The following is a 25632-nucleotide window of genomic DNA, read 5'->3' on the forward strand; positions in this document are numbered from 1 at the left end:
GAGGCAAAGACACAAAGTGTAGGGGAGAAGAATGAAATGTACATCAGTGTAATAAAATATACACAGTATGCCATTTTAGTGTACGTATACACACCTTTGTAACTTTAAAAACATCTTTTACAAATAAATCAGCGTGCTTTCCTTGAGCCTTGCCATCACTAATTGATCTGGTCAGATGTGGCAGTTCCTAACACTTAAGTTGTGCCCAACGAACATTCATGAGCACGTAAATAAAAGTATGTTTCCAAATCATCCCTTGGGGTGTGCATGCTCAAGCACCCCTTTTGCGTGTTTAAATGCATGATCTGCACGCACAGTTACCTATGTGTGTGCACAATTTGCAGGTGATACTTCAGCTCTCAGCCTTGAAAGTTTGGCTTCATTCATGTACAACTCACGTAGGTCCCATGAGCTAGTCGAGCTGGGTCTTAATTCAGACAACAGAAGCTCAAACTTTCAGATCCAGAGATCCCAAGCCCAGTATTCAGTGCTTATCGTCCACCTAAGGCATTGTTACACGTGGTTTTGTAAAGCTTTACGTATTATTTTATATCTCAGAGGAGATATAAAATATGTTTTAAAATACTGCATGGAGTTCAAGACGCTGCACTCTGTTGGCTATTAGTCCCTCATTTTTATGGCCATGAAAGACATTGACAAATACCACCCTGCATGTATTGTAGCTATGCTTCATTGTTCTCAAAATATGCGCTATGTGAGCAAGACTTGAAAAATGTGCTTGCCGACTCGCTGCTGCTGAGTAGGCAACTTTCCCTGAGAAGTGGGTGAGTGTTGAGAACAACAGAGGGACACGGCTAAGCGTCTGGATGCTCCAAATTCACCAGACACCTACAAATCAAAAACAACGTGAAAGAAGGAGTCTGTCAGCCCCGTCTGGTGAAAGTAGCTCCTGTCCCCTATTTCGAGCAGACTTTTCAGCAGAGCAGCAATTTTGGGACCCCAGGGTGGGGGGGACTCCATCTTTATCAGCTTCTGGCTAGAAGGTGTCTGGGACACTTGTCAAGTCCTGAATATATGCTACGCGACATCTGACAAGTGAATGGCAAATTTCATGACTGGGATGCATGGAGTCAAGCAACTCCTTTTAAAGATTTCCTTCAAGGTCCTTCCAGTCCCAGAATACAGTTCTCCATGCAACAAACTGTGTAACCTACAGCTCCATTATAAACGTTTTCTTTCATGCTAGTATCTTGTAAAAACATCCAGCATTTTAAAGGTAGCCGAGAACAGCAAGCGCTCATTCTGTTCATTTTTGGCTACCTTATATCTTCCTCATGTCAATCTCCAGCTATCAAATGCATTATAAAAGTCATTGTAAAGGTTGGAGTCATAATAGTTAGAAAAACTAAAAATGATAACGGTTTACAAAATGATAGCAGTTTATTGCCTCAAAGAAAAGCGTTGTTCAAGTAAAATACGCTCTGAAAGTGCACCCGTCCAAAGTGGAATGCAACCAAATCTCAAATGTAAACATACTTGGAAAATCCTTCTCATTCCATCCATTTCTGGATGGGAAAAGAAAAGAAATAAATAAGGTAGAAATCTCTCTGTCCTGCATTAGGCCCTGATCCAATGAAGTAAGTACTTATATGGTTACTTTAAACACATGAATAGTTCCGCTGAGTTCCCCATAGGAGGCACTGGGATGTAGTGGTTTGCTTTATTTACTTTATTTTCACAATGTTTTTCCATTTCTTAGAAGCATAGTGTGGGAGTCCATCTGTTTGTTAGAATAAACAGGGAAATTGCAGATTATCTCCAGTAGATGTTTGTTTATCACACGCACTTATTTGAATAACCGCTTTTGAAATTAATTTGAATGTTAATTGGTTTCATTTTATTTTAATGTCTTATGTATTTAGTATGCATGATCGCTGTCTCTTTTGGAAGCCTGTTGGGCAAATATTGATGATTATGCTTGCATAAACTCCAGATTGAATGACAAAAGAAATCAAACTGAAAGACCGGAAAAAGGAAACTTTGTCTTTGACAGCCGCCCTTTAACCTCCAGCATAGAAGTTGAGAACGGTTTCCTTGGCAACCGTGCTGAAAATCAAGAGCCATCAGATTCAATTTAATTGAAAAGTCCTTGTTAAATAATGTTGTTTCTCTGGTCTTTCTTCTGGTCTGTATTGTGTATTTTAAGTGGCAGTAAATAACTAGATATAGACAAACACTGAAAAATAGAGGGGAGGAGGTGTATACACATAGATACGTGCACTCTGATTGAGAGCTGCACTTTCATCATGCAGTGGGAAGCAATTACATTGAACAGAAAGCACAGCTTTTAAGTGCAAAGATATAGTATATGTATATTTCCTTATTTGTAATGGACTGCATTGAGCTTATTTTTTAAAAAAGGAATTGCTTTCATAAGTAGATTTTTCAAAATTAAATATGTATGGCCAGTTTGCTTGGGAGAATCCAAGAAGCATATTTTGGCAAATATGTTTAATTCATTTATTTAATGTAAGAGTGAGGAGACTGAGAAATTGCTGGAAGATAAGTCAACATTTTTCATGACAAAAGGATCAGAGTGTTAGCTAAATAGCGCCCTTGGTGGTTGTCATATGCCAGAGTGCAAGGATTAACCTCCTGCCAAAGAGGGCATGAAAGAACAGATCTGTCTTCGGTATTTCATTTATCAAAAAGTTTTGGCGCCCGAGTGCTGTTTATATCAGTTACACACATGTATCCTCGTCCAACTGCGCACTACCCATTAATTGACAGAAAATGTGAGATATCAACATTGCTCTTATTTTGGTGTGCTGCTTTTAGAATCAGATCATGTTTCTGGTGAATGCTTGTTGTACCGTTACACTCCTACTTTAGCAACGGCTGTGGGTCTGTATTGAATCAAATGCATAACATTGTACTGATCTCCTTTGTAGAGCGAGCACTTTGAGATCTGCTGATGAAAAGATGTATATAAGAGCGCTAGGTATTATTTATGTATTTTTATTGTAATAGTTTAGTCAAAAAACCGTTACAGCACAGAAAGAGGAAGTGAAAGCATCCATACTCTGACCCACCGCTTAGTCCAAACTCTGATCCAGAAAGACTGACCACATCTGATGGTGAGAAGATAGTTTAGCCTCCATGAATCCCTGCATAGAACTGCCTCTGTACTGTGTTTTCCATAGCCAGAGAGCTTTACCAAAAATGAATTTCTCGTATTGCAGTGGCTTGCTAGAAAAACCGAATGGTCAGTATGTGCTTGACAACAGATCATGCAAGCGGCAGTGGATACTCTACTCAGAGAAAAAACAACGAGAGTCCTGTAGCACCTTAAAGACAAACAAATTTTTGCGGGCATAAGCTTTCGTGGGTTGCAGCCCACGAAAACTTATGCCTGCAGAAATGTGTTAGTCTTCAAGGTGCTACAGGACTCTCGTTGTTTTTGCTATATACAGACTAACACGGCTACCCCTCTGGATCTACTCAGAGAGTATTTCAGGATTTATCAGAGAGTCTGAAACTGAGAGGGCCAAAAAATGTTTGTTAAAATTCCCCCAGTGGCATATTCAAAACTGATAAAAGGAAATACGTGTTCACACATGTAATTAGACTGTGGAACTACCTGCCACAGGATGTTGTTGAGAGCCAAAACGTAGCAATTTTCAAAGGAGATTGGATATTTTAAATAATTGATGGCGAAAATGTTGGAAGGGACATTTAACCTCATGCTTCAGGGTTAAGCCAATCAGTAACTATTAGAGACCAGGAAGAGACCGAGCGGGGGGGGGGGGGGGGGTTGATTATCCCATAGCTGCTTAGTGTGAAGTTCTTACCCTTTCTTTTACAGCGTCTGGGACTGGTCACTGTAAGAGCCAGGATATCGGACTAGCTGGACCTTGGGTCCGATCTCGTGTGGGAGTTTCTATATGATTCATCTGACACAGCCTCATTTTTCTATTCTATTCTCTAGCAATAGCTACATCTACTTTACCAACCCCCCTTTCCAATCTTCTCCTTTGCTTTCACTCTCGCAGCAGTGTTAACCCAGCTACCACCCCAAGGCACGGATAATGCATGAGCAGTAGCCCCCCGCCAAAGCTTTGGATCTACAGTACTGAAAAGAAAGAGTCTAGAAATGGAATTTACTTTCTGGGTACTTCAGTAACCTCTCTAATGCCAGCAGCAGTGCTCCAGGGATTTGTTTTCATAGGTCATTTGTAAGACTAAGTGAAAAATATCTTATAGGTAAAAATGCAGACAAATGTGATTTCTTTAACAGTATCCCCTCTTGACCCGAATACAGCAATTGGCTTTCTCACTGCTTCCCTGTTTGTTTTCTGTTGAAGGCATGGCATATATATATATATATATATATATATATATATATATATACACACACTTCTCCACTGCAATGTGCTTTTTTGCTTGAATAACATAAATGAAGGTGACAGCTACCCATGATGCATTTGAGCCTGGTATTTGGTGAAGCATGAACACACAGTGCAGGCTGCAATTTAGCTTCTGGTCCATGGTCTGTGCTTTGCAGTTCGTATGAGGTCTCTAACATCAGGTTGATTGCTTTTTTTATTACTGTTTGGCATGAGTAGAAGATTTAATGGAAGAGAAGGTTCTTGGAATAGCAGATCTATTAGATCTTTTGGTTTGATCTTAATGGATCTAGCTGTGTGAGGTATTGGTATGTGGCCCCCAGCAATCTCGTAGTATCTGAGCATCTACCCTCTCATCACCCCATGAGGTTGGCAAAGCTATTACTCCAGTTAACAGATGAGGAATTGAGGCATAGGGAGACTAAGTGACTTTCCCAAAGTGACACAGGAGGTCTGTGGCAGAGCAGGAAATTTACTATAGGTCTCCTGAACCCCTGGCTAGCATGCTATCCATTGATCATCTGGCTTCTCGTATTGAACAGAGCGTATGAATGTGAAGTTCAGTTCTACAGGGAAACCTTTTATATATTCTTTCACATGTAAATATACAACCATGTTCTTACCTGGAGTAAACGGCATAGCTCCACTGAAATCAATGAAGCAACATCAATTTACAGCATTTGAGGATCTGGTGCATTGTGAATGGATCAGCACAGACCAGATGATCATACAGCTTCATGACATGAAACCTATAAAATAATCTGCGTGAGTAGAGATGTGATCGAATAGGGAGAGGGGAAGGCCAGCCAGGAAGGACAGCTCCACTTTTTAAATATTTCTCTTGAGCTGCGGCTGTTCTCTAGCAGCTGTATCCTTTTAATATCCATCCCTTTAGCACTATGGTTTGCAGCATCATTCCTAGAATTAGGGTCTAACTCCATTAGGGTAGAACTTACGGATTCACTAATCCTCTCAAGTCCTTCTTGGAGTAATACTTCTGGCTAAAAACACCTGAAAATTGCCATCGCCCTTTAGGTCTAAACTGTTACTAAGTATGGGTTGCGTTTACATATAACATCATTTAAGTAGACCAACCCGTAGCTCTCTTCTGCTATAGAAGTTCAAACCAACATGAACCTTTTTGTATTTTAACTACAATTCGTTGAGTGGCCACACCAGTACAGTCGCATGAGAAGAGAAGTAATACATATGAGCTGTGATACAAGTACTTCATGTTGGCCCCCTTGAAGACTTAGATCTCCTAAGCGATTGCAGTTAATTCCTTCCTAACAGAAGAGAAAAAATGCATTGAGTGTTTAGTTCAGTCATGGGATGTGGGCTGAGAAAGCTGGGGAGCAGGTGGGTTCTGGGTAAATGAAGTCTGGTGACTAAGACAAATTCTCAGAGAGGGGAGAATGTATTGTGCTAATTTACCAAATAATGCAAATATGAAAAATAACCAGGATGCTAAAAAAAATTAGCAATGAAGTAAGGCTTCAAACTGTTTGCTTGGCACTGTTTGTGAAAGTTCCTGGGGAGAGCCCTTGATATGAAGGAGTAACCACTTCTTAAATTCTGTCCTATCAAAAGGGTCCTTAGATTAGGTTGTTTTGGGGATGTTAATTCATTTACTGTGGTCTGCAGGTGATACAGAGATCAGAAGATGCCAAACAAAGAAATAAAAATTCAGGATGAACACAGGGAATCTAATCTAGGAGCAATCTCTCATGATGACTTGCTTCCCTCTACCAATCCAAGAGTACCACGGGAAATTCTTGTGATTATTCAGTGAAAGCAACCATTTGGCTCTCTCCCATGGCCTTCATGAAGGTCTTGAATAATTCAAGAAGTGCCGTAGAGTGGACAAGGGTTACATAGATACTAGTATTTGGGCTGTAGGAGTGCATGGCTGACCCTCCCTGCCACGTACCTAGGAAGGCATTCTGAACGGGGAAATTAGTGGTCTACAGGCTCTGGACCTCAGGCAGGGCAGAGCAAGTGAGCGATCCAGGGGTTCTGGCCCTCAGTTAGGGCAGGGTGGAGCTAATGCAGGCCTCCTGGACTACGGTGGGGAGGCTGCCACACCAGAGGCGGGGTTGGAAGCAGAGAGTAGGGGAGCCTGGGCCCACCCTGCTCCAGCAGGGCCCTAACCATGGCAGAGCTCTCCACCACTCGGTCAGCAGGGATCCCAACGAAACATGCTGACCGGCTGTTAGGCAGTAACACAACCAGACTACAGTCTGGAACCCATGGCTACTTCCTGCACTCCCCTCAAGGTGTATCTGTATCTTGGCTCATCCTGCAGCTCCCTGGGCTACACCGCCAGTGGCGCTCCCAGCAGCTCTTTGGCGTCGGATTTGGCTAGTGGATCTGGCACTGCCAGCGAACCTTCTGCATCGTCGAGGTCATCTTCAGCTTCTGGCTCCAGCAGCGGGCCGGAGACTTTCTTTGGTGGCTTCCACCCAGCTGAGCTCCATGGCTCTCCTTTTACACTTCTGGCCCTGCCCTTCTGCTTCTGGTGGGGTGGCTCTGGCTCCCCCCAGTATTAATCCCTCCCTGTCAATCTCCAAGGGAGGCCATGCCCTGTCATACAGGGCAAGATCCTCATCCATGCTTGCTGAAAGCCATTGGAGCAACACACAACTACTACGATTTCCTTTCTTTAACCCTTGGTTTCATTACCACTTCAGAAAATGGCCACCATTCCCCAGCACAGAAGACTTCAGTCATCAGGTTTATGAGAGGACTGATGCTTTTTAATGGGGGGGGGAAGATTTAAATGGATCTGATGTTGTGGGTTATTTACATTATTCTGAATGAGCTGCTGACTGCTCTTACTCAATCACTTGATAATTTGGAGCTCAGGTTAGAGCGTCTTTTATCTTCTACGTATTCAACAATCACTAATTAGACCTCACAACCCCCTTGGGAAGTAGGGAAATAGCTCCATTTTACAGGTGGGAAAGTTTCAAGTTGCTATGTAAAAATGGCACCGTCTTATTCCACAAATCTGCTCTCTCTGTGTTTTCCAGTCTCACTTGAGTAGTTTACTGGATGAAATACGTTTCTATTCCCGTTATCCCTGCACAGCCAACACAACTCTGGGGTAGTGAGCCAGAGCCTGTTCTGGTTGCATTCATCTTCAGCAGAGTTTTTAGTCCAGCTTCAGTTGCAGAATCTTTGTCCACAGAGGGGAAGGGGAATCCTCAGGCAGCCAGTTAAGCCAGTTTGTTTCTTGCTGCTAGAGTAGCATAAGGTAGCCAGATTGAGGAGCAGGGATCTAACCCCATGTCGTCTTCTGTATGTAGTTCAGTACTGAACTCCATTCTGGGACTTATGAAATGGTCAAAATAAAGGTAAAGTTAAACTGAATTTCATCTGGATACATGAAAATCCCCAGCTTCCCCATTTCTGCCTACTTTTGATTTCTTTTTAAATGATCAGGGCATTCCTGGCGGATCACTTTCCTTCATGCCAGTCCTTTCTGTCTCTCCAGATACTGTGGTGTATTGTTTAAAACTGGGCCACAGCAGCTAAAAAACAGTCCGTCAGCGAGTGCCTGACACAGGCGGGCCCATTTATGTGGGGTGAACAATGTTCCCTCAGCTTCTCAGCTTTTGAATAGTATTTGCTGCTCAGCACAAATATTTATATCTTTGTCTGTTTCCTCCTCCTCTGTTTCTCTCTAACTAAAATGTTTAGTCTTTTAAACTAAAGTTATCCTTATGTTGATAGGTATAAGACACACAAAAGCATTTGCCCTGCAACCTTCTGTGCTTGTACAGGCAAAAGGTAAATTTCATAAACTCTTCACCCCTGCTGAACAGATGGATGCCCACCCCAGCAGGAAGAAAGGATTTGAAGGCAGTTGTGCCTTCTTGTGGGATGCACTGAACTCAGATATTCTCTGGCACCTTACCAAGAATTAGTCTCAGTCCTGTTCCTATTCGACGAGTGTCCAAAATCACTTCACAAACACACTGGTCATCTCAGGCAGAACTGGCCACAGCTGGTCATCTCAGGCAGAAAGGCCAAGGATTCAAAGGGCACAAAAGTTGAACTGATCTGTCGTCCTCCAAGTTTTTTCCTCCAAATCAGGGTCAAGACCCAAAGGGTGTGACAGAATTTTGCCCTGCTGTTGACCTTGATGTCCCGATTCTGTGACTAGATGCCTTCAGTTTCCAGAGCTCTCATTTCAGCACTTTTTGCTGGCGTTTATATCATTAAACAAAAATCTCCTAGCAATCAACTAGAAGTAGCCAACAGCATTCTTGGTGACAGCAACATTGTTTAACTGCTGACAACTGCATGTGTGAACGCTGCTGCGTATGATGATGGGCTTCCCTAGAAAATCAGATTCTAAGCTGATCTGTTCTGCGCAATGTGATCAAGTACAGAGAAATGAATATTTCTGAGAGGATCCTCCAGTCTCAGACTTAGATTGATGATATTTAGGTGGTAAATTCTTTGGTACAAGGGCCTTTTTTTTGTTTGTTCTGTGTTTGTACAGCTCCTAGCACAATGGGATCCTGCTCTATGACTGGGATTCCTAGATGCTACCAAATACAAATAGTAATTAATCTTCTTGGCTCTGAGGCTAGCACCCTGTATGCTGCTATGGATTTGCGCCCACCATAGCTCTTCCTCTGCTGCAGATGCCTTCTGAACATGTAATGAGGGATATAGATTAGGAAAGCTTTTCAGGGATATGTCCTTCAGACTAAAAGAAAGACGTGCTCTCTTTCTGCAAGTTTCTTCTGATTTTTGGCACTGTTTTTCTCCTCCTCCCCCCTTATTTTAGAGTTTAGGCCAATTGCCACAACCGGAACGGAGAGTGAGATTAGAGCAGAGGTGCTACCATGGCAGAGAAGACTCCAAACCTGCCATGGTCTCCCAGGGAATAAACCACCATAGAGTGTTCCTGGTTAGGAGGAATTAGCCTAGTGTGTAAGTGACATGGGGTCACTCCATCAACCCCCAGGTTCCTCTTAAGATGTCAAGTTACAAAGACTTTCATTGAAAACCTTTACTGGCTGTTTTTCAGCTTAATGCACATATGTACGCAGTCCAAACTTGTCTGTCTGTATATTTGTGGAAACAAATATCTGAACTCCTTTGTATGTGATCCCAAATAAAAATACATCCATAGATGAAAGGGTAGGAAATATTACAGGACTGTTGTTCTTGCAGCATTTCTAGCCTGAATACATTCATTAGGCAGAATGTGTGTGTAATTGCCAGACATACAACCACAGGAGTTGTACACATGCGTTGAGGCAGGGATAGACAACAGCAGAAGATTGGTAGCTACGGTCAATGATAATTCAGACTCTTTTGCTTTTAGACCTATATTGCATCTTGCAATGCACAGCCAGGGCCCCCACATGGGGGAGAAAAGGGTACACTTTACCAGGGCCAGGAGGCCCTGTGGGGCCCATCCCAGGCTGCAACCTCCATGGGTGTGTGTGTGTGCGAGAAGGCCCGTGTTACAAATTTGTACTGGGCCTGAAAAATGTATGCTTGGGCCTTGTGCATAGCAAGCGGAGCTGAAGGAGTGTATTGGGTGATATTCACAGCTTCTTCTAGCACTAACAAAGCACTGAATAATAGTCAGGGAATCACATCACTTGAATGGTGACCAGCCGCAACCCCTCCCTCATCGGAAATTTGCTGTAGATTTCATCACTCACTGGAGAGCTTTTGTGACATTGTACTTCTCCATTACGGTTGTACAGGAGAAGGGCAGAGAGAGGCATGGTGTAGTGGTCAAAGCTCACAAATAGGAACTAGGAATTTCTGTGTGTGATCTCTGCTCTGGTACTGACTTCTTTTTTGGCACTGGACAAATCACTTAACCTCTGTGCCTTCGGTTCTATGTCTGTTTAAACGGTGATGACACTTTATCCACCTTACGGCTGTCTACTGAGAAACAATAAAGACCGTGTTGTTTTTATAGATGAAAGATGCCAATGAGAGGAGAGCATTACGGGTGTTTACATTCTGATATTTTATTTTACAGATTTCTAATTCACTTCTCTTTTAAGGTTACATTCCTGTAGGACTTCATTTCTGTGAGCTTCCTTTGTTTGTGGCCTTACAGTTTATTAGGCATTGGGTCATACCTGTTCACTTTCCCTACACCGTCTGATGGCCAAACTGCCCACAAGGCTCCCCCAGGTCACATGAAGTGACACTGTGGTGCAGTTTCAGAAACAACTGAAATCTTATGGTACTGGTGGATGAGTCAGTGATGACCAACCGCATCTGCCAACAATATAGCTTTGTCCCAGGGAAGAAGTATGTCCTGGTGTAGACAGGTCACAGCTCTGGGAATCAATGGTCTTGTTCCTGGGGTTTTCTCTCTCAGATTCACTGTGTGACCTGGGTCAACTAAATTAACCTCTGGGTGCTTTATTTTCAGTATCGGTTGTTCGTAAATATTTGTATGATGGTGGTGCCCAAAAACCCTAATGGGAATTGGGGTTCCATTGTGCTGGGCGCCATACAAACATAGACAAGAGACAATCCCTGCACTGAAGACAAGAGCTGACTATCGAAAGATGTCAAACACAATTACCAGCCTTTGTAAAGTGTCACCTACCTTTATCTATTGATTATGGAAATGATAAATATTATTCCGGGGAAGTGGAAAACTCAATCCATGAATACCCTTTCAGTCGCAAGTGCTTTCGCTCTGTGGTTTCCTTCAAGTAGACGTGTGCTTAAAATTACTTGCAGATGAAGCTAACTTTTTCATTAATGAATCGACTTTTTGGAAGTTCATTCGTCTGTGACTAAAATGGAGGCTGGATGTCGATTTGAAAAATGTCTTTTGCAGCAGCTCCCCTGACCAGCAGTGCTTTTGACAGAATGGCTTATTTTTGACAGTTAAAAGGAATGAGAGCTGCGAAGGCAGGCTCGACACAGCCTGGGTACCAGGTCACCATGACGCCTAGGAATTTAATTCTGGAGCCTAGTATTTCTCCCAGTGAAAGACTGGGTCCCGGGGGGAGTGGCCGCTACAGTCCAGCCAGGGCGCCACTGCGTCCATGTGCCGGTGGGGCCGGGAAGAGGGAGCGCTGCGGCTGCTGTGCTCCGGCCAGGGTGCCCCGCCCAGGGCTGTTTTAAGACCTTCGTAGGCCCTAGGCGCACTTGCCTTCGTAGCCCCCCCACCCCAGCCGAAATAACTAATTTGATTTTAAGCTATTAATAAATAGTTTTTTAAATAAAAAATAAAAAATTATATATAAAAATTTTTTTTGTAGGTCGTGAAAGTTTTGTAGGCCCTATGCACTGTGCCTAGTGTGCCTAATGAATAATACGGCCCTGGCCCCGCCTCTGGGCACACGTTGTTTAGCTCCTTAATTTTTGGGCTGGCTCCTAGCTACGATGCAAATTCGCTGAGCCCTGTCCTAAGGTAATAAGTGCGGCTTGTAAATGTCTCTTTGAAATACCTCTATTACCCAAGTGAGATCTTTAAGACCTGCCTTAAAAATTGATCCCAGATGCAGTTGATGTGATAGGGCTCTCTGGATATTAATTCAAAGTGTATATTTCATTTATCAAAATATCTAAGCTTGCTTACAGAAAAGACCATCCCATTTTACCAGTAACTGGCTACACATGCCAGACCCAGGTACTACGTTAATGCAATCTCAGTACCTTTTAGTTCACACTAGCAGGGTCTACACAGGGCAGTTCCCGCCCCTGTAGTCTGCACTGCAAGGCTGTGTAGACCAGCCCTACTGAATGTAAAAGCACCGGACAGGAGCCCTAACCCCATACTCTGGATCTGAATCTGAACTGCATGGGCTGGATTCTCTTTTCATTTACATCTGCGTAATTCCATTGATTTCACTGGAGTTATTCCTGATTTATATCAGCGCAAGGGAGAGGCGAATCATATCCATGCAGTACGTCTGATCTGGGCAAAACCAAAAGATCTCTACACTCACAAAAATGGGGCTTCATATGCAGAACACAATTCAAGCTTTCCTAGTATACAGGGAGTTTGGATTCAGGGGAAGAATTCTGAGCGGTGACTATGGATGTTGGTTTCTCACTCAGAGTTTTGGTTCAGGACCATTTCTAATGTATATCTGTAGATTTTTCCTAGGACTGGCCCATAATCTTAGGTGGTAATTGCACTTCATCCCTTCAATCAAAGCTATGCTTACAGAGCCACCTGCGTTGTAAGTAGCTGGCACTATTTTGACAGATGGTTCCATCTTCTTAAAGAAGTTATACATTCCCTGAGCTGCAGGCTTCTTGGATGTGAATCAAGGATTAATGGTAATTCTATATTTCCTTGCCAGTTTGGCGTGTTGGCACACAAGATTGAGTTTGTACTAGTTAGGCCATTGGTTCTCAGATCTTTTCATATTACTGACAACTTCCTGATAGAGATCCTTTCATGAATGCCTTCCTTTTCAATAATGTTTCCACCCTTTCCCTGCGGTAACCATACATGACAGTATACAATAGCTTGGTTACATGACAAATAAGTGTACGTTGAGTGCCGTACTTCAGACATGCAGATTCATAGTGGAGGTTTGCTCAAACTTGACAGCACTGGAACTGGTCAGAAAAAAGAGACTTTGCAAAAATGTTTTTAAAAATGTTTTGCTGTGTTTTATTATTACTTTTGATGTTGAAAAATTTCAACCAACTCTGTAGCTGGTTGAAAAATGGAAGTAAATATAACAAAAATGTTGGTCTAAAATTGTCCAGATTTTGTTTTTTATTTTGAAATTTCATCAAAAGTCGAAACATTTCTACAAGCTGTCAACAGTACCATCTCCAGTACATGATGCAACAGATCTGGCAACATGACAATATTAAGGAAACAAAAAAATCTCATTTTAATGAAGTGGATTTGGATGTCTCATTTTGTGTCTACATTGTTTATGTCCTCTCCCCTCATTGTCGTGCTTGTGCCTTCGGATCTAATCTCTGCAGGTCATTTTGATATTCATTTAATTTTTTTTGTGTATTAGCTACCCCTTCACTTTCGGTGTCTGCAAACTTGATCATTTACACCAACTTGTGTGCTTGGCTGTTTAGTCTTCAGCAGTCCGTCAGATGCTGCTTAGTTTCCTTAGCTTCCAAGCAAGGTCTGTTATTGAAGCTGCTAAGAGCTGTGGTCGAGTCAGTGGGAGTGGAGAAACAGGCTTAACCCATGTGGCTGGATTTCAAAAGAGGCTGTATCGTTTGTAGTCAGGCAAACTAAGGTTTGGGCAGTGGTTCCCAACCTTTTTGGCTCGATGACCACAAATATAATTTTTACAACCCTGAAGGGCCACCAGTCTATTAACTCATAAAAACTGTGTTGATGTGTAATACACTATTAAGGACTACAACTCACTACATATTTAAAGTAAGCGTTTTGATGCTACTGTGTTTATTTTTACATTCATTATTTTACACTTTACAAATTACTCAGTGTGTGCGAATGACCTGAGATCACCAGATTGTGAAAGCATCAGACTTTGTCCCTTGCATGATAGTACCGCACACCATGGAAAGCTTTCCTATCTCTATAGCATCTTTAATACCTCTGTTAACAAGGCTTATGTCTGAATGGGCTCTTCCAGAGCTCCAGGTTTAATGGTGTGTAATGCTCTCTCTATAACCTAGTCAGTATTGGCAGCAGCCAAAGTTCGTGGAAATTAGCTTAAATACAATGTCAACCCAAGAACATCCATTTAAAAGCACATCCTAAATGGCTAGTTAGAACATTAGCTTCTGTTGACCCGGAATGGAATTTATCTTCTGTCCTCTCTGTATCTCTATTGTCATTATTTGCCTTGGAAAACTAGTTATTGGTCACGAGTACTGTGTTTTCACTGCACTGCTTCTACTTAAGAAAGGGCTGTAACTCTGGATCTAATTAGAAGTCATTTGTTGTCTGATAATCAGGAAATCCCTAATGCATGTTGTTGAACTGATGAGATGAATTATGCCTCATTTACACTGAGAAAAAAAAATCATGGTTAAAAGTAACTCTCAGGAGAGAGGAATAGAGTGGGGAAAAAGGGGGTGTAGTCCTGATTAATACTACTCAATCTGTGTTTTTCACACATTGTCTGGCTAAGCAATACATTTAACTCAGAATAGGCCATGGTTAACAAATTAACGGTGGCCTAATTATCTGATGTTGAGAAGCTGCCTAATTAATAGAGAGAGTCTCTATAATGGAAGTTCTAAAAGTAGATATCAAGGGCACAGAGATTTTTTGCAGACTTTATTGGAATGGGTTTATCAGCAATAAACACAACTGGGATTTATTAGATAAGCTCTTTTCACCAGAAATAGACAGCAGAGATCATGCTGGCTCGTGATGAGTTATTTTTATAACTTGAGTAGATCTTTCTAAACTTTGGATGTGCTGGTTAGTTTTGTCCATTTATAATAGTGCTGCATTTTCATTGAAATTAGATATAGATGTAAAGGCTAGGGAAGCAGAGTATAAATATATTGTCACAGCAAGATTGTCCCCTACAGTGTGTGTACCAGTGATTTTTGTCCAGCCTACTTTAAAATGCCCAAAACATGGGATTTTCCACAACTTGTTTTCTGAGATTATCTATAGGCTAATGTAGCTCACTGTTATGAATGTTTTTTGTTTAGGTGTTGGTTTGACATTCAGCCTTCATTTTCCTTTACTTAATTTTCCTTGTTTTCCTTTACTGAATTATTTAACTATGCTCCCTTGGATTGTGCTCAACAAGTCTTATCCCTTCTTGGTGTTTACTTGTAGACAGATTTCTTATTCCCCTTATTCTCTGTTTGGTCAAATTGTATGTATTTAGCCCAGTTAATCTTTCCTCATAAATCATACATTTCAGGCTCTAAAGCATTTTTGTTGCTGTTCTCTAAATTTCTTCCAATGTAACGACTTTCTGGTATTACAGTATTCTAAGTTTGCCTCTTCCCTACTGCCTTCACAAAAGCCTAGTAAAACAGCATGTCTTCAAGATCAGCAAATGCAGGGTCTGTGATCCCAAGCAGGGAGCACGTTGCAGAGTTTCAGGGTCTTTTGCAAAACACACCATCACCTCACAGTGAAAGTAGGGGGCTGCTAGCTCGGACCAGTGTTGGTACCACAGAAGCAGAGAGGCAGTATCCCATGTGGCCAGGCCCTACACCATCTAGAGGCTTAGTGCTGAAACCTGAAATGTGCTGAGCGCTCTGGCCCTGATGCAGCAAGGCAAATAAGCACATGCGTAAGTGCTCGTATGTTTCAAGTTAAGCACATGTGAGTGCTGTTGTGACAGTCGCTCTGTTGGCTGACACCCTGGGTTTTGGGCTGGGGACCTTCTGAGCTACAAGAGCTAATGCAAAAGAGCCAGGTAACAACTCATATGCTCTATGACCAGCGCTTGTAACACACTCATCAGTGGATTACACTGTGCTGGTTCAGGGCCTGAATATTCAGCACTTTGCGAGATCAGTCCCTTGAGAACTAAAAGCAGCACTCTGAATGCCGGCTAGAAATAAACTGGCAGCCAGTGCGTATCACAGGGCGCACTGGTGTAATGGGCTGGCTCTGGGGATCCGTGCTAAGCACGCCAAGCCTTGCTTTTTGCTCTGGCTAAAGATTCCGAGTGCTTTTCTGCCCTGTGTGGAGCAGATGACAGTTATCCAGCCTATGGGTGATAAAGGTATAGATCGTCAGGCCCACTTCCAAGAGCAAAGGCGGTAATCTTCTGCAAAGAGCGATCAGAAAACAGAGCTGGTCAAATATCGGGCCTGCCAGCCTGGACGGTAAGTTACAGTTTAGGCCCGATTTCGTTGTCTTTACTTAGACGTATTACTTCAGTGGGAATTTTGTCTGAGTGAAGACGGCTGGTTTAAGTGTTCGACATCTCAAACTGCCTGATGAGTTCTTTTTGCAGTTTTGCAGATGACCGGAGATGAACTGTTTAACTGAGGCTTTTATATTGAATTATGTAGATATCATTCTAATTAAATGACTGACAGGCAGTAGCAGTTGTGAATTATATTCACCTTCTGGGATGGATGTAGGGAACAAAACGTTTCTTTTTCCTCTCTCTCTCTTTTGGGGAAAGTGAGATCAAGCCTGGGGTAGACAATAGAAAGGAAGAGTAAACATTTAGATTACACACCCAGAGGACATTTTCTGATGATGCACTGCATGGGGGATGCAACTCTGTCATAAAGCATGTAAAATGGAGCAGAGATCTGACTGTTCCTCGCCCTGGGAAATATGAAGGTATGAAATAAGAACGATTCTGCAGATTCTGGAGTAAAACTCACCCATATGCAGAGGGCCAGCACAAGCCCTTTGCACCACTTACGTCCCACTTAAGCTTTATTTTGAGGAATCAGTGGGATGTAAGTGGTAAATGGGTTTTGGGATGACCTGTTATGCCGGGATGAACATATGCAAGTATGACTATCAGAAAAAATAACTTACACTGAAACCATGACATACCAGTGTTAGTTTTCCTAGGTTTGCTTAACTGTGGCAATTGTTAATTAACCTGGGGAAAAAAAACCCAACAACATTCTTTTCCTTTCTCTCTGCTGTGCACCAGCAGTAAAGAGTCAGCCATTTCAGGTGTTCTCTTGACTCTCTACATACTCTGTGGATTGGCATTAAATTTAGCGATTCCAGCTGGCTAGCCCACTGCCACGTTTGTCTTTTAAATCCTTGTTTTTGAAGATGATTTCTGAAAGGGAGGAGCCTGAGCAGTATTGAAGTCTCAGATCACTGGTGAAAGTTAATCAGAAAAACATGATAATTTCAACTGAGTCAGTGTTTAAAAGTTATCATTATAGGGTACACTGACTGTATATGTTAGCCGTTTTTCCAGCTAAAAGCAACAGCTTAAAGCTGGCTGTGTTTTTTTGTTTTTAAATCTTCACAGATTGGAGTCTTATTGTCAGACCTTCAGATTCCTTAAATGGGGCAGCAGACTTTGATGAAACAAACAGTGATATGATTTACAGAGTTCGTGTCATCCGGCAGGATTCCAAACATTATGCTGATTTACAAAGTTCCATTTAGAAATTGCTTTGCCCTTCATTGAAATGCAATGAATCTTTTGGAATGAAACACAGAAGCATGAAGCAATGTTGCACAACAGTTAGGAGAGAAGTTGGAGAAGAATATTATACATAGTTGGAACAGCATGTGGAATTCAGAGGTAGACAAAATGTGATTGCACAAATGAGTGTAACAAACTGTGATTCAGGATCTCACATTTCTTTTGCACTGGTGTAAATAACTACACAAGTGGTGCAGCAATGGAGAATCAGACCTGTTATCTTAAATGACCACACGTGATCAAGACTTTAGTCTTACAGTACTTCTCATCTGAAAGACAGCTAGCTCAGTTTTGGGTCTCATCAGGCTTTACCTACTGGCCCTATGTACGTTGTAACATTAAAATGTTAAATGTTAAAAGGCACTTTATCTGTAGACCCACAAATTATAGGGGGAGATTTTCAATAGTGCATCAGGCAACCAACTCCCATTGAAACTAAGTGGGAATAGAGCACCCACTTCACACTGGTTCCTTTGAAAATCTTACCCATATCAGAGACTTTGTATAGGATTTTGTTGTAAAGTACGGTGACAATGTATGTTACTTTGGGAATGATTTACAGCTGTAAACTCAGTTTCCATAGCTAAAATACTGCTCCCAACATGTACCTGGGAACTGTATAAAATTTGGAAAAATAAAACATCTTCATGTGCAGACTCTTGTTAACTCTCTCATTTGGGGATTTCTTCTTTATTAAGACCATAGAGCAGTATGTTGAAGAAAAGAGAGATAGCAGTCAACACGCTACTTTAGGGAGAAGGTTAATCAAGCCTCCATGTTTGTCATGATATAGCAATGTCTGGATTTGTTGACCAAATAAACAGAAGGATGATAATCCTTTAGTCAGATGAGAGGATATTTGCTTTAGTTTCAATTTAATGTGTGTGTACATCTTTTTATTTAGTGTATGTTTATTTTAAATCAAGTACTTCACACCCTTCCATAAGCACTGGACAAATCACAGGTAGGACTGTATGTGTGAAAACGGAGATCATAGTAGTGGAAAGTTTGACATTACCCAGGGTACAGTCTGGACTGTTGAACCTCTGTGTCCTCCCAAGTCTCCAACCTGGAGTGCCTCTCACACTGCTTTGCTGTGAGAGCAATCATTCTGGTCTGCTCTCACATAGCCTCCAGCATGTAAATCACTCCCTGTTATATTATATGAGTGCTAGAGCAAGCAACTCCTGAATTATATTGCAGAGCAAAACCAGCAAATTCCTAATCCCAGACTTGTCCCCAGAAGTGTGCGTCGTGTCCTGCCCGTCTCTCTCTTTCTGGACAATACAAACTCATAGAAAGTCTGTCCTTTTAATAATAGACAATAACGTGCACAAATGCTGTTATCTCAACTGGCGGTTCCCAAACACTCCAGTCCAAACACACTGGTTTAGATAAAACAATAAAACAAGTTTATTAACTGCAGAAAGAAAAAGTGATTACGAGTAATCAAAGTCAGAAGTGGTTACAAAGAAATAAAAGGTTAAATGCAACTAATACCTAATTTAACAAGCTAAATGAATTCAAAGCAAAAGATTTCTCTCATCACACGCTTTAGCGGTCTTGCTGGCTGGAATCCTTTCAGCTGGGATCTCTTCCCCAGTTCAGGGTGGTCTTTCTTCTTCAGGTGTTCTTGATGCCATGAGGAGAGAGAAAGGGAGGAGTATTTTGAGGCATCTGTTCCTCTTTCTTATAGTTTTCTTTTTCTTTGAAAATCATCTCTGTCTGAGGTTCAAGTAGTAGACCGTCTGTGGGATGGGAATCTCCAACTATTTCTTTGCTAAGATGTGCATTTTTCGCTCACACCCTTCTTCCTGCCAAAGAATGGCCGTTTAACCGGGTGATGGTCCATTTGATTTTGTTGACACCTGGCTGAGGCATCAATTGCCTTTTGTCTTTGAGGAACTGGGTTGTGCCTGCTTTTCTAACCTTGGAACTGGTCTCAGTAATGTTATACAGTACAATCTTCTAGCTTTATATACAACGTTGCCACACATATTTTACCAGGACAATAATGATTAGCAAATTATGAATTTTCAAATACTTCACAAGGCATGCTTTGTACAAAATCCATCATAGTCTTGTAAAAAGGGTGAACGTAGGGATACAGACTGTCACAGAAAGATACACAGCCCCCTACCCTCCCTCATTGTGCTGAGCAGAAAACCTGTAGTGTAACAAGAAAAGAAAAAAGTGATCGTTGAAGTGTAGTTGTACTCTGAAATCTGACTAGATTTTACCTCTTATTTCTTAGGTCTTCTCTCTGTACCCCAAAAGGTGAAAGAGATATCATCAAGTCTACTAGGGACTTCACTATTATCAATTGTATGGAAAAGGTGCTCAGATATTACAGTAATGGGTGGTAGTATAAAGCCATAAGAGCAGAGAAATTTTATAGATTGAGCAATATGCAAGTCAAAAAGCATTTTTTTTTTTTAACTCTCAAACAAGCAAACGCACGTGGAGTTCTGAAAATCCAGCCGTGTTCACTTTGCCTCTTACATCAACAGTAACAAAGATTCTATAGCTAGGACTTACAGTAGTTGGCTATTTTGTTCCTAATGCTCAAGGCAGAATGAAATCTTCACTCTGCTGATAGCAGGAACACTGTATGTTTGTTAGTCAAGTAAACCCATAGCATTCAAAGGCACAGGCAGCTGAACTGTAGAGTGGGAAAGGTGCTATTTTTATTTGCACTTTTCTGAACATAAGGGCAGTTTTTAAAGGCTTTTTCATTTTTTCCCTATATTTTAAAGGTGGATTTTGGATAATTAAAATACTGTTTAGTCGTGCATCTGCATTTTGAGTTCTTAGGAAAGGCAGGATGTAAAGTGTAGTTTGTGTTAGGCCCAGTTGTCTCTGAGATCTGTGTGAAGTGGGACCCCTCCGTGCAAAAGGGTAAGCCACTTCCCCGGTACTGATCTCTCTTCTCCAGATACCATGGCTAGCTCTTTGTGGGACTGGGAGTACATGAACTGCGAGAGGAAACAGGCAGGCAAAGACAGAGGGAGAGCTGGGCACAGGATGGTGCACCTTGTCGCCTGCCTCCCCTCAAGCCCTTGTAAAATCAGCAGGAAAGCTAACAGAGCATAATGCTGTATTAACTTCCCCATAGATCCCACTGCACACAGTGCCTTCCTTCTCCACTCAATCATACAAAGTCCTAGGGGCAGCCACCAGCCCAGGAAGTCTTGGCAATGAAGTTCCATTGGAGCTGGGCTAGCTAGATTGTGTGTAGGGGTTACAGAGCCATTGTGGAGGCATAGCCCATACTGTGGATTCCCCAGGAGACATGGGATGCTGAAAGGACCTTTTGTTCATTCTTCAGCAAGGCAATTCACACTGTCCTCAAATTTTTGGGAAGGAACTCTCAGGTTTTTCTGTGGGAGGGGACAATCAAGTCCATTGTTCTTTATCTGCCTACATACCATGATAAAGAACCTCCTACCTCTGTCAGATCTGGAAGTATCAGTCATTCTCTGTCATGTTAACTTCATCAACTGATGCAAATGCAGCAAACTGGCTGCTATTCAGGTGGATATTATCAGCAAAAGGTCCATAGCAATAGTCCATGATTCAGTAGCTGATCGTTGTGTTTGTGCTTCTAGGTCTTTGACAGAGTCCGGGAAGATTGCCCTAACTTCCAGGAGAAGATTAAACCTATTAACGCCGAACTCACCCAGCCAAATCTGGCCATCAGCGCTAAGGACTCGCAGGAGCTCCTGTCCCAGGTCAATGTCGTCTTCCACTGTGCAGCAACAGTTCGCTTTGATGAGCCACTAAAGTACGTCACTTTTTCTCTGCCATTTGCATTTACTAAGCAGAATTTAGCCTCTTACTGGGACACACAAAATATGAGACACCATTCAGTGTTTTTCTTGTACAATTACTATAATAATTCTCCGGGGATATTTTCAAACTGCACATGAATTCTAGACTGGATATACAATTTAAAGTGCTTAAATTAGTGACTGCCTACATTTTCATGCATGCCAGACCTTAAAAGATACACACACATCAAGACTGAGGTACGTTGGCATTGCCACACGGGAGCCCAGAACTGAAAGAAAAGGGAGCACTGCAAATTAGGATTGCAGTGCATTGGCAGAGTTTAAGTGTGGCCTCAGAACTGGAAGAGCGGGAGGGTGCTCTGGGTCAGGACTGAGAAGTTTTGGGAGGGTTACGTGGAGGCGATCTGAAGTGAGTCTACACTGTCTGCCTGTACAGCTAGTGTTACTGGTCCTACTTTTTCACTAAAAGTAATTCAAGGAGGGAAACGATTTATTTTTGAAACAATGTATCTTAAATAGCAAATCACAAGGAGCCTTGATGTTTTAAAATATCCACCCAGCTTTGAAAATATTGCCTTCGTTGTAATGAGGCATTTAAAAAAGATGGCCAGTTGCTTAGGGGAGTCCCTGGAGAAGCACCCGGTTTGTTCATTGTCAGATATCAAGGAAAGAGTTCCTAGCACAATGGGGCTCTGAATTTTGTTTGGCACCTTTGAGTATGGCTTTAATAATGATGATGTGATTGTGGTCATAGATACAGGCCTACAGAGAAGATATGCTTCATTAATGACAATTACAATATCCTTCTCTGAGACATTACATTGATTGTGTCTCCATATCGCTCAACATGTTTTTTTCACTTATTATTACTGTAACTATTTGTAGTTAATCAACATAAGGGTCAGGGAGGAATTTCTCCCCGAGCATTGTATAAATGTGGTGGGAATATTTTGCCTTCCTCTGAAACATGAGGGGTGGGCTGCGGCTGTGGACAAGATAGTGGATTCCATGGACTGTTGATTCAACACAGCATGGACAGATCAAATGTTCTTGTGTTCCAAAATTACAGACCTTAAAGTGAGATTATAGATAGAACTGAGTGAAATTTTTCAGCCAAAACTTTTTTCAGGAAAAAAACCAAAACATGTTTGACAACACTAAAATATTTTGCAATTTTATGTTGGTTTCACTGAATTGTTCACATGGAGGGGGGGGGAAAAGTTGAAATGTTTTGTTTTAACATTTTCTTAAATTAAACTTTTTTTGATTTTTCAGTTTGATATTACTTTTTGATTCAGAATTTCCTTTAATTATATTTTTAAAAGTTTTAAAAAGGCTCAAAATCAAAATTAAACATTGCATTTTGAGTCCAACAAATCATTTTTGTTTGACCTGCAATAAATGTTTCTCAACTTTTCGATTTACTGAAAATTAAAAAAAAAAATCATTTTAATTTCTCCAAAACCTTTTTCATAATTGTCAGTGAACTGAAAAACCTGTTATTTACTCTGCTCCAGTTATAGATGATGTAATATTGTGTTTGTGCATGCAAAATAAATGAATTTAGATCTACTTCCTTGGACAGAAATAATTACTCATTATTCAGTCCAGCAGAATTGAGAATGAGATCCTCTCTTCCCCTCCCCCCAAAACTGGAAGCTCCTCTTGTTAACAGGTTTACTGAGCTGGCCCCATTTTCCCCAGTGTCCCTGCCTCCACGGAAGGGAGCACATCTCCTCTAATACAAATCCCTGCAAGCGGGCTCAGGTACGGGGAGCCCATGCATCAGTGGGAGTCCATGCAGACAACCACCGCAACACCTTATACTTATCCTGAGTGTTTCAAGGAGGACCTTCCACACTGGTACACCTTTTTCTCTTTTCCTTTACCAATGCTTCCCCTCAGTCCTTTGGAATCACTAGTTTTATTACCTGTCATTTTGGCTTCTTCTAGTATTGTTCCATTGCTCTGGACAAGGTCCCTTATTCTTACTTGTATATTGGTATAGCATGAGTCTTTAAAGACTAGATATGGGACAATGCTGAATGGGGATAAAAAGTCAGTAAGAACAACACTTCATTTCCTTCAGTGTAAATACTTGTATTCTTCTTGAGGTGGAATGGTTGTTCAGCAAACATGTCAGCAAGGATGTGCTGTCAGTTTGTGTCCATAACAAATGAAAGAGGAACTTTATCTTCAGTCCATTGATTGGGCAGAAATACCCCATGAGTTATAATTTTTGACCAGAGTAGCAGATCTGTAGTAGAAGAATCCAACACTACAGGTTTGAAAACTAATTTTACCTTTCCATCTTGTTTAAGCTTCCTCTTCTGCTGTGACCCATTTCACTCACTCTGAGGAGAGGTTTGCAGTGTGTATACTTGTAATGCATTCATTCCTTATGAACCCCTTGTGTTTGTTTTCTCTCTCCTTGTCTAGACATGCCTTGCTGCTGAATGTCATGGGCACACAACAGCTGCTACTGCTGGCTCGCCAGATGCAGAAGCTCGAGGCCTTTATCCACATCTCCACTGCCTATGCAAATTGTAACCGGAGAAATATAGATGAAGTCATCTACCCACCCCCTGTTGAGACCAAGAAGCTCTGTGACTTAGTGGAGTAAGTAGAAAGAGACACTGTTTTCCTTTCTGATGCTGATGTGATGCTCCACCTCTGCAGGAAACCTGCGGTTGGATTGTTCACACACACACATGCTGTGGACTGTTCCCCCAGACCAGTTGTATTTGAAATGCTCCTCACACATCCTTGTCAGCGAATAGTGCTGGGAAATGGGTATGTAACAGAAGGAGACAACGGGAGGTGGTAGCTTGGATTCCAATTATCTTCAAGAGATCAACGTTCAAAACATTGTTTGGAGGCATCATTTCTACGTGCTTGTATCCAATAATTTTAGCATTTATGGTCTTCCCCTTTAACCTATTTTTATTCATATTTTCTGGAAATATTAGCAATATAGACAGAATGTTTGCGTCTTTATTTGGAGGTTTGTTAAAGTCACACTAGACTGTCATTTGGATTGACCTTCCAATAGTATTTTGATTTCATTTTGCATAGGAAAGAATTAGCAAATAGAATTATTGATATGTGTCAATCCTATTATTTCAGCTGTTTTTCCACAGTCTTTCTCTGTAGTGGCACATGACCCTTTATGGTCCAGCACGGAGTCAGCTGATGGTGCTTATTTATGTGTGTTAGTGTTTGTGTTAGTGAGAATGATGCAGTGCTTCTTCCTTCTCTAAGTCCCAATGCTCTTTTTCACTCAATAGGAGCGGTAACTTTTCAGAAACTCAGTGTGATTCACCATTGCATTACTCCTGTTGTCATTTGGTGTGACTCCACTTCTTTCAGTGGAGTCTCATAGTGTCAAACTGGAGTGAATCAGACTCACCGACTGTTTCAGAAAGAGATTTAAAATGACTCCTCATTCTAATCCTGCAAGAAACACAGCCCAAATTGCCGAGTTCAGCCCTTTCTAATTGTTCCTTTCCACTCACTTTCTCCCCGTGTATGAGCTGTCCATCTGCAGGGCCAGGTTCATTCGGCATTGAAAACCGCAGCTCAGTTGGAGAATTCAGCAAATCTGCAGGACAACAAAATGGCTTGTTTAACTGAGTTTATCGAATAGAAGGGTAGTTAGAAAGAAAAACAAAACCTTTTGATAGGGGTCCCAGGGAAGCTTTCTCCTGCAAAGAACTAAAATTCCCCACAGCTGTATGTTCTGCTTTCCTTTTTCTTTTCAAATAATTTTTCATTTGTGTGATACCAGCTCTAACTCTGCCAGCCATTAGCCCAGAATGCAGGTGCAAGCTTTCTCGTCTTTCTGACTTGTTCAGAGATGGGCATACACAGTATTTGCTAGCTTTTTCTCTTATGGAAGGATAGAATTTGGCTTCTGCTCTTGAATCCCATTTTGCCAAAATAAATGATTTCACTCTGACTGCTCATTGGAAAATGTAATGTAAAATATTCTCTTTGATTTTTCTCTGTCGGCCCAGAGTCTTGAATATAGTTCTTCCCAGCTAGCAGATGGAGTCGGAATAATTTTAAAAGTCTTTTCATGATATGAATACCTCACGCCTTCACCGCTTACATATAAGGGTTTGCCGGCTTGCAGAGTTCAAGTGCTGGCTCAGAAAGACTTGAGCAAAGGACAGAACAAACCTCAGAAGCCAGCAGGGATTTCTGACCACATGTTGGTGTGAAACTGCCTCTACAGCAGGCTCCAGGTTGCACAGGCAAAGGGAATAATGGGGAAAGCGGCTGCTTCACCTTCTTGCTCTTTTTCTCAAGTACCCCATGCTAAGCCGTGAAAAGCAATGGTGAAATCAGGGAGCAAAAAAAACAGCTCAGAAATCCTTTTCCTGTTTGTTTGGGAGGGGG

General features: G+C 41.7%; 1 protein-coding gene across 2 annotated transcripts in view; it reads left to right on the top strand.

Moving 5' to 3' along the window:
* Positions 1-25632, top strand: part of FAR2 (fatty acyl-CoA reductase 2) — a 169792-nt gene that overhangs the window by 94947 nt on the left and 49213 nt on the right. For both annotated transcript variants that reach the window (XM_067531016.1, XM_067531017.1), the window contains 2 exons: positions 21049-21224; positions 23671-23850. In XM_067531016.1, the coding sequence (XP_067387117.1) occupies positions 21049-21224; positions 23671-23850 (356 nt within the window). The remainder of the gene's footprint in view (positions 1-21048; positions 21225-23670; positions 23851-25632) is intronic.

This window comes from Emydura macquarii, unplaced genomic scaffold (assembly GCF_026122565.2).
Source record: "Emydura macquarii macquarii isolate MOO-44397 ecotype Brisbane River unplaced genomic scaffold, CSIRO-AGI_Emac_v2 contig_3122, whole genome shotgun sequence".
In the NCBI taxonomy this organism is placed as follows: Eukaryota; Metazoa; Chordata; order Testudines; family Chelidae; genus Emydura; species Emydura macquarii.